The sequence below is a fragment of the Podarcis liolepis genome (genome assembly GCF_965112155.1).
Source record: "Podarcis liolepis genome assembly, chromosome: 12".
In the NCBI taxonomy this organism is placed as follows: domain Eukaryota; kingdom Metazoa; phylum Chordata; class Lepidosauria; order Squamata; family Lacertidae; genus Podarcis; species Podarcis liolepis.
In genome coordinates, this window is record NC_139563.1 from 44,238,074 (window position 1) to 44,248,162 (window position 10,089).

Here is a 10,089-nt window from a genome sequence, read left to right on the forward strand (position 1 = left end):
AAAACAGTAACTTTCTGAACAGAAGCTGTTACCTGATGCAACTTAAGTTAACCCAAAGAAAAAATGCTTTGCCCTGCTGGAAACTCTGCAAAGAGAAAAAGCGATATTACAAGTGTCTTATTCTTTTAATTGGGGGCTGGCACAGGATAGGGCAAGGCTGGCATACCAAAGAGTCAAACGCAACTGGCCCCAAGGATTCCCCCTAGCTGACCTTTTATTTATTTTTTGCACCCACCTCAAAAGCGTTTGCTTGGCCGGAATGCGTCTCTGTGATAAACTGATCTTGCTCGCTGATGGGACAATGGAGAGATGTGCGGGCAAGTATAGAAACCGCTGGCTCTGATGCACAGTGTACTATACAAAGGTAAGAATCATTAAAAATCTTACATTTTTATCTCACTCGTCTGGAGCAGGGTTGATAGTTTTCCTCTACTTATCCTCCCAACAGCCCTGAGAGGTAGGCTAGACTGAAAGAGAGGCTAGCTAGCCATAACCCAATGAGAACCTTCACGATGGAGCAAGGGTCTCCTTGGTACAATACTAGTAATCACAATGCTAGTAGTGTTCAAATTTCCTTTTGCCCTATGCAGCATGTTTCTTAACACCTCCAAAAAAAATGGAGGGTAGTCTTTGCTATCCCATCACCATTGCAGGAAAGCAAGGAGAGCCTTCAACTATAAATGAAGGAAGGTGAGGACAGGTGACCTCACCTAGGCCTGAAGTCACCCCCCACCAAAGCAGGCTCAAAGCTTCTCAAAGCTTTTCAAAATCATTTTCTCAGCAGCTAAGCATCCGACACATTCCGCTCTGCTGTAACAAAGGTAGAGAACAGTCCATTGTTTCTCAGGCCTTTCTCATGCCTTCTGGTCTTGCTAAAGAACCACATTGCAACTTGGGAACCATGCCAGAACAAGAGATTGAAACATATCTGAACACTCTGAAACCCCTTTCCTTTATATATTGTTCCCCGATCAAGGATTCTGAGTTCAATCATTTTGGAAACTGTTGCTAAACCACCTGAATTACATCTAGCCTATCTACTCCAGGACATTGACTCTTATAGAACATTACAGGTTGCAAGATTCCTGAATTCTGTTCTTTCATATAAAAGACTTCATGGAATGCTGTATGACTATTAAAATCTAGTAAACTCTATCCACCATCTTTATATTCAAGGCCACAATATGGTACATCTAGAGACTGTATGTAATGTGAAGGAGATTATGCGTTGAAATATTTTAGTTGATATTTTAGAATGTAAAATGCTATTTTATTTACTGATTGGTTTTACCTGGTGGGCTTATAGCCGAATAAAGTATTATCTATCTATCTATCTATCTATCTATCTATCTATCTATCTATCTATCTATCATCTATCTATCTATCTATCTACCTATCTATCTACCTTTCCTGGGAAGGGCGCCAAGAGTCCAAAATAGTCCCAAGACAGCTTTCTGTTCATGCTCAGAGGAACTCATGGGGCAGGACTCTGGAAGGAGGAGAAAGGAGGAGGGAACTGGAATGGGTATATAAACTCTGTGCACATGATTGTGAACTCGTGCGTGCTTTTTGTGACTTATCACACTTGCTCCTTCTACCAGTTCATGGATGGTAGAAATAAAACCTTTTTCTCCGAAACTATTCCTTGAGTGTCTGTTGACTCCCACTTCCCTTTCCCAGGCGCAATATTTTTCCCACCCAAGGGCAAAGCCTCATAAGGCTACATAAAGACTTGATTTAATTGCTAAGGTATGGAAAGGAGATTCTACTTCCTCAAAACTAGACTGGAAGAATAAAATGTTAGAATATGCAGAGATAGCAAGATTGACAGCAAGGTTTTGAGACCACACAGATCAAATACTTAATAGAGAGTGGAATATTTACTAAAGGATTGGTTTTCACCATCTAAAAGCGTTGAACCCCCCTTTGGTAGCAGGAGAAAAAGGGGGATCTCTTTTTTGGACTGTTTAAACCTGCAGAAGTGAGTTTAAAGTAAAGTAACTTTCCACCGTCCTGACCCTGGAGAGGGGTGTCAGAATTGACGTTTTGAAGCTCATTGACCAGAGACAAATGTTTTTGACAGATAGTTAAAAGAAGAGTAACATTGTGATCCCACTGTTTCCTTTCGCATTTTAAAGGAACAAATACTGACAAAATATCTTTAAAAAAGAAACTTTGTTGCTATTGTTCTTAAAAGAAAGAACAACCAGAAGTTTCCCCCTAGAGGGGGACTGGGAAACTGTAACCAATTCTAGCGAGCTTGCAGCTGCCAGATTACAACCGTGGGAAAGGACTGACAATCCCGGGACCAGGGGAGGGGACGCTGGAAGAAGATTGGATTGTTTTTATTCTTTTTCTTTATCATTAGAAATGCTTTATGAACGTTGGAAAAAATGTTGAAATGAAATTACTTGGCTCTTGTAAAAATGTTTAAAGAATTAGGTAAAAAGGCAATGGTTATGAGAAGCTGGTAAAAATAAGATTTAAGTTTTAAGGTTTTTTATAAGATAAGATGAAAATAGAGTAAGGTAATGTAATGACAGAATATTATGAATTATGGAAAGGATTGCTGTGACAATTATTAATCAAGATACAAGAGATGGGAGGAGGAGGAGGTCATGGAAAGAAGGTAATGAAAGTGGAGAATTTGAAAATGATGGTTTATTTTTTCTTTTTCTTTTTCTGTTTTCTGTTTTTGTCTTTTTTCTTTGTAATTTAAAAAAAAGAGACAGAGTGGAATATTTACAGAGAACGCTTAAAAGAACATTGCAATAATCTAAATTCTTTGGTAGGCCTGGATTGATTTCTGCATGAAATAAGAGAACATTACAAAATTAACACAACCGAATAACCTAGGAGAGATAAAGTTAACTGTGCAGTTGTAATGTAAATTAGGAATCACAACGGGGGGGGAGGTTGGCATTCGTGACATGTGAATTCAATCTTTTATTATTATTATTATTATTATTATTATTATTATTATTATTATTATTATTACCTTTTCTTTTCTTTTGTAACGAGTGTTGACCTTGGATTCCCTTTTGTTGATGGTTGCGTATTGTTTGTTTTGTAATTGTTTTTAAAACCAATACAGCATTTATTTATTTTTTAATGATTTCAACTCAACCCAACCTAAAAATTCAACACTTTCCATTACAACCTATATAGCCTAACTCTTCTGGCAGTGCACACTTTGCCCGTGTTCAACACACAGCAGCCACATCTTCCAGTACATAGTTTGGACTGCAAACCTATCCAAATAAACTTATTCGGGAGTGAGCCCCATCGAATGCAAGTTAAGTTTGCTTCCAAATAACCCTGCACAGAATTACTCTGCCTGTCAACCTTTTATGAAGTTTAAGTGCTTTCTTAGGTCTCACAGAAGCACAGTTTTAAGTTATTTTCTACCTTTTCAGTTTGATGTGCCGAATAAATTAGTCCTCAATGTCATTGTTTCCATAGCTATTTGAGTCATATATGATCATCATGGTTAGATTATTTAAGTAGTCCTACCACGAAAACAGCTGGGAAGAATGCTCGAGTACAGGAAACTGATTTAATATACATTATAAGAAAATAGACTACAAGCAGGGATAGGCAACCTAAGGCCCATGGGCCGCAATCGGCCCACGGGGGTCGTTTAACCGCCCCCCGAGCCGCCCCCGAACCAAGCCGCTTGCTTGGCAAGTCCCCACACGCTGCGCTAAACAGTGCAGGGACTCACTTCCGTGGGGCCGAAAATTGCATATGTGCAGACGCAGACACTGGAAATTGTGTCTGCACAGAAGCCGGAAATCGCAGGCACGTGAGCAGGATCCGGCCCACAGAGGGTTCTCCGCTGGAATGAACCGGCCCAGGCAAGTTAAACCTTGCCTGCCCCTGGATTACAGGGTACACAAGTTTCATTGTTCATTTAGATTGAATCACTGCTTAGATCTAAGGTATGGAATAACTCACTAACTCCTTGTTGGGGGGGGGGAGTAACCGTTCAATTGGTGCCAAGGGATCATTCCAAACTGTGTGTGCCTGCCTGAGGGATGGTCATCAATATGTCTAGTTTTTGTACAGAAAGAAGAAAAGAAAAAAGCCATGTTGGCTATAAATTATTTTAAGCAGCTCAGTCTGTGTGCCTGTCTAAGACAGCACTCTTAAAATCATGATCATTTCCCCATAGTTTTAAACCAAACCTTCTCCACTCGCAAATCTTCAGGATCCAAATAAACGAATTTAAGTTACAGTACCGTACAATCGGGTGGCGCTGTGGGTTAAACCACAGAGCCTAGGACTTGCTGATCAGAAGGTCGACGGTTCAAAACCCCGCGACGGGGTGAGCTCCCGTTGTTCAGTCCCTTCTCCTGTCAACCTAGAGTTCGAAAGCACGTCTAAGTGCAAGTAGATAAATAGGTACTGCTCTGGCGGGAAGGTAAACGGCGTTCCCGTGCGCTGCTCTGGTTCACCAGAAGTGGCTTAGTCATGCTGGCCACATGACCTGGAAGCTGTACGCCGGCTCCCTCGGCCAATAAAGCGAGATGAGCACCGCAACCCCAGAGTCGGCCACGACTGGACCCAATGGTCAGGGGTCTCTTTACCTTTAATGTACAATCTAATGAGGAGCCAAGGTGGAGCTACCTTTGTGTTTGCTTCTAATTCTCTTTTCGCTGCACCAGCTTGAAGTTAGCACAGCGGAGGGAGCCAGATTGGGCTTTTTCACCTAGAAATTGGCAGGTTTTTAAGCCAATGACTCAATAACTGGCCCTGCTCCTCCACAAGACGTTTAACACTCCATTTTGGGAACCTTGTGTTAGTTACTGCAACCACACACATTCTCAGCAGATTTAGAAGAGTTCACTATCAGCAGAGGGACCCACCTCTCGGGACCCTAACTCCTTCCAGGAGCAGTTAGGACTGCATGATTAACTTAAATCCATTGATTTTATTGGTCTGTCCATAGTAAGACTTAATTGGATTCAACTCAGTATTTTCAAGCAGCACACTGTTTTATTGAGCATTCATCTCAGTTTGTTTGAAGGGAGGTTAGATGATGCTGAATCTAAAGAGGGTCACAATTTTTATCTCACCCTTCCCAGTGCATTTCCACATCACACTCCTCATCAGAAAAAGTCTGATATTTTGGGGGAAAGGGTTTTGTTTTTGTTTGTTTTTTTTGGCAAGACTCCCCGGTGACTTGTGCAATCGTAATTTGCCAGAAAGTGATCGAATCCCATAAATTGGGAAAGTGATAGTTTCCTCGCCTATGGCTTTTTATCTGGACGAAATCTAGTCAGTTGAAAGAAGCAGAATCCTTTGACACCAGCATGGACTAAACGGAACTTAATTTTATAAGATTATTACTTTGCATTCATATTTTTCCATCAAAGAAAGCTGACATCAGCAGGAACATTAAATAGATCTATCTGGGCTAATTCATTCTTCACTGGCACACAGAACTGTAATATATTAAAGGGGCATGCTGTGCCAGGCAATAATATGATTTAATTTACTTGTTATATGTTTAACAAACATTAAAAGCAAAGCTAAACTGATATTTTAACTACATTTGTGTTCAAACAAGACTCCTGAGTGTACAGTAAGAGACGCCAAGATAGTAACTTTTCCAGCTGTACGTAAAAGAGATTAAGTTTTCGTGCATGGACAAAAAAATCCAAAACCCCCAAAATGGGTTATTTATTTTGTAAACACAAAAGATGGCACCTTGGCAACAACAGGGAGCACTTGTGCAAGGGATATGCCATGAAAGTGGACATGCAATATTCAAGGGAGGGGCCACAACTCAACAGTACAGTCATAGCTTGATTCTCGAACACTGTGGTACTCTTAGGTTTTGGCTCCCGAATGCTGAAAACCCAGAAGTAAATGTTCCGGTTTTCTAACTTTTTCAGAAGCCAAATGCCTGACGCGGCTTCCACTTGAGTGCAGGAAGCTCCTGCAGCCAATCGGAAGCCGCGCCTTGGTTTTTGAATGTTTCAGAAGTCAACCGGACTTCCAGAATGGATTACGTTCGAGAACCAAGGCCAAGGTTGCCATATGTTCAGAATTTCCTGGACATAGCAAGAATACAGCTATAAAAAATAGTGTCCGGGCGAAAATCGCCAAAATGACCAAGAAAATCTGGACGCTTGGCAACCCATGAAGTGTAAATTATGGCAAAAACTTCATTTTTTAAAAAAAACTCCAACCAATTCAACCTACAACTTTGCCAAAAAAAAAGAAAAGCTCAACATCTTTTGTGTCTGGATCTTCCCTTTCTGAAATATGGCAACCCTAAACAAGGCACATGCTTTGAGTTCAATCCCTGGAAACGCCATAAAGGTAAAGGTAAAGAGACCCCTGACCATTAGGTCCAGTTGTGGCCGACTCTGGGGTTGCGGTGCTCATCTCGCTTTATTGGCCGAGGGAATTGGCGTACAGTTTCCGGGTCATGTGGCCAGCATGACTAAGCCACTTCTGGCGAACCAGAGCAGCGCACGGAAACGCCGTTTACCTTCCCGCCAGAGCGGTACCCATTTATCTACTTGCACTGGCATGCTTTCAGACTGCTAGGTTAGCAGGAGCAGGGACCGAGCAACGGGTGCTCACCCCGTAGCGGGGATTCGAACCGCCAACCTTCTGATCAGCAAGTCCTAGGCTCTGTGGTTTAACCCGCAGCGCCACCCGCGTCCCTGGAAACACCATGCAGGGTAGGAAAGATTGTCATCTGAAACCCTTGACAGCTACTGCCATAGTGGCCTGGTTTGCACAACCACACTGGGCCACACCATGGCTCAGAACAAACTTACAGGCACCTGAAGAAGAGGAACACACCCGCCCCATACATGTAAATCATCATGTCTTCCCACAAAGAGTCATGGGAACTGTTTTTTGCTAAGGGTGCTAGGAATTGCAGTTCTGTGAGGGGTCCCAGAAATCTTTGGGGTACGCCATGACTGTTACAGTGGCGCAAGAATGCTTTAAATGCATGACCAAGATCACAGCTGCTTTTACTCATCCCTGGTCATTCTGCTGCACCATTGAAGGACAGTGGGTTGTCTGAACTGGATTCAAAGTTCAGCGCTCCCAAACAAACCATGCACTTCAAACCACAGGGTAAACCTTGGCCTATGGTTTCCATATGAAATACCCGAGTGTGAATCTTTACGAAAATCGCTGGATGACCTGTGCTTTATCATTATGTCTCTGAGCAAGCTACTGAATTGGGAACACGGATGCGTGGAGAAAGAGAAGAATCACGGAATAAGTTCCTTAAAGGAAGGAGAGGGAAATAAAGCATGTGGCTACATTATGCTGCTAAACTAGCAATAAGGGCTTTCATCAGCAACGTTTTTGAAAGGCTGTTTACCAGAATTAAAGATAGGTAGCCGTGTTGGTCTGCCATAGTCAAAATTAAAAAATTCCTTCTAGTAGCACCTTAAAGACCAACTAAGTTAGTTCTTGGTATGAGCTTTCGTGTGCATGCACACTTCTTCAGATACCTGAAGAAGTGTGCATGCACACGAAAGCTCATACCAAGAACTAACTTAGTTGGTCTTTAAGGTGCTACTAGAAGGAATTTTTTTTATTTTTACCAAAATTAAAGTTAGTAAAGGAAAACGTTCACACTGCTGAAAGAAAGCTCCACACACTCTGGGAAATACCTGGAAAACTCATTTGTATTTCTCAGTTTTTCACTATCTCTAACCTTTTGAAAGCTTAATCTTCCTATGTGTGCAGTATGAGCAATACAATGTTATATTGAATTAGGTGCTCCAAGTCCATGGAAACCGATGGCTTGGGCACACCCAACTCTACGTAAGACTGCAGCCTACACGTGCAAGTGTGTTCACCTCTTATAATACATTTCCTCAAACAGGTTTCATCCTCACACTACAAGTCAACTTTTGGGCCAATCCTACTCACAGCCAGGGAAAGCTGATAAAAACTACATGGAGCTCTCCATTTCTCCAGTGGATCAAAGACCTGATTATACTTGCTACCTGTAAGCAGGTTGCTTATAGAAGGACAAATATGCTTATTGCATGGACAAGTATAATGGAATTTGGAACTAATTTTTGCAAAATACAATAGGTTAAAAATGTGATCAATTGTTATAGCAATATACTATACCCTGTTCTCCCCTCCCCCCCTTTTAAAACTTTTTAAATGTATTTAAATAATAATAAAAAAGAACTGGATAGAACTACCTGGCAGCTAAACTCAAGCAAGCCCCACGAAATTTTAAAGGGGCTTACACTTAAGTCATTTGTGACTAGGATCACTGCTCAACTCTTGAGGATGCCAGTGTGGTTAAATGCAATAACTATTTACATGGCCTTAAAACACTGGCAGTCCATATAGGTTCCGTGTAAAATAACGCCATAAACTTTATGCTGCGGTCTTCTCTTTGCTGCGACTGTATTGTATAAAATAAGAAAAATAAAAATATCCGAAGAAGTGTGCATGCACACGAAAGCTTATATCACAACAAACTTAGTTGGTCTATAAGGTGCTACTGGACAATTTTTTCATTTTACTTATTTTATTTTTATTTCGACTGCGTCAGACCAACACAGATACCTACCTCAATCTAAAAATAAAAATGCAAAAACTTTGGATCTGCCAGGCTTCATTGCCAGTTGCATTCTGATAAAAGCACTGGACTTTTTTTTTTAACCATCTCCTCTGGGGCCTTTCGCTAAGAACTTCATTTTTGTACCCATAGCAATGTGAATACGTTTTATTGCACTACATCATCCCATCATCATTATTGCTGCTGCTCATTATTTAAAAAGGGCACGCCCACTTGCTAAAAACTGGGTGAATTGTGGGCAAAGTTTTGGGTTGCTGGGTTCTTTCCCCCTCCCCGCCCCCGCCTTTGAGGGTGTGCGTTTGTTTATACTAAGTGGGTGGCGGCGTGTTTGGGTTTCCCCTCCCAAGCGCCCTTGCAAAGCCAGAAGTTAATGGTGGCGACTGATAAGCGCAGGAGCACCATTAGTCACTTGCTGCTGGGGAGAGATGCCGGCTTCCTCCTCTCCCCCCCCCCGCATGCCTGACTCCCACACACGCACACTCCCCCCCCCCCGCCGCCTGGAGGAGTTCTTGGGGAAAGTCTGCCCCGTTTCACCTCAACCTCTCCATTTAACTTTGCTCGCGCGCCACCGAGGATGCTGCTGCTGCCCAGGGAGGCGCAGCCGGGAGAGTCAGGTTGGCGGGGAGAAGGAACACCAAAAGCGCCACACACACACAACCACACACACCAAAACCGCCACACAACCACACAAATACTCAATAAAGCACTCAGAACAAAGAAGCGTCCCTGGGCCGGTGCAGTTCTGCCTGCCGCCAAAAGGCACCGTCCGCCTCAGGAGCGCACAAACGCGACCCCAGCGCGCGCGCGAAAGGGCGGCGGGAGCGCACGACTTCGCTCCTGCTGTATCCCTCAAAAAGGAGGGTTTTGAACCTCCACATTACGAGAAATAAAGCCTCGGGGCCAGTTTGCTTCTTTACCCTCCTCCTCCTCCTCCATCATCATCCCGCCTTCGCCGCCGGCGTTGCCGTTCATTGGGCGCCGCCACTCCTTTTGGTCAGGGAAAGAAAGGCGGAGAGGCGCGGCGGTGGTGGCAGCCGGTGTCGCCGGGGCTCCGCGCTGTCGCCTAGCCGCCGAAGCCGCGACGCAAATGGCTGCAGGTGGAATTATAGCCGGGCTCCTCGGCGCGCCGTGCCCGCCCCGGAGCTGCGCTCGGCTCCGCCCTCAGGCGCTCGGCTGGACTCCTGGTGCCGCTGCCGCCGCCGCCGCTGCCGGATTGTAGCGCAAGGCCGGCTATAAATACCTCACACGAAGGCGCGGAGACCCTCCTGCCTGCTGTCTGGCCGGGGGGGAGGGAGCGGGTTGAGCTGAGGGGACGCTGAGGGCAGAATTCAGGGGGCGCCACGAGAGAGAGATATTTCCATTATTTCCTTCGGAAATTTGACCTGTCCCCAGAGGCAGGAACTAGCCCTCTCAATAAATACATTTTTAACCCCTCTTCCGTGTCTCACGTGCAAATACACAAAAAGGAAAAGTTGCATGGAGAGGGTCAGCTGTCCCCCCTCACG

The 10,089-nt window shown here is 43.8% G+C and overlaps 1 protein-coding gene across 3 annotated transcripts in view; it reads right to left on the reverse strand.

Annotated features, from left to right (window-relative positions):
- Positions 1-9,806, reverse strand: part of GADL1 (glutamate decarboxylase like 1) — a 96,803-nt gene extending 86,997 nt beyond the window's left edge. The window contains exon 1 of one of the 3 annotated variants that reach the window (XM_083468272.1): positions 9,502-9,806. In XM_083468272.1, coding sequence (XP_083324398.1) covers positions 9,502-9,556 — 55 coding nt within the window. In that variant the 5' untranslated portion in view covers positions 9,557-9,806. The remainder of the gene's footprint in view (positions 1-9,501) is intronic. The other 2 variants (XM_083468273.1, XM_083468275.1) reach the window with 2 other exon arrangements.
- Positions 9,807-10,089: the final 283 nt, after the last annotated feature.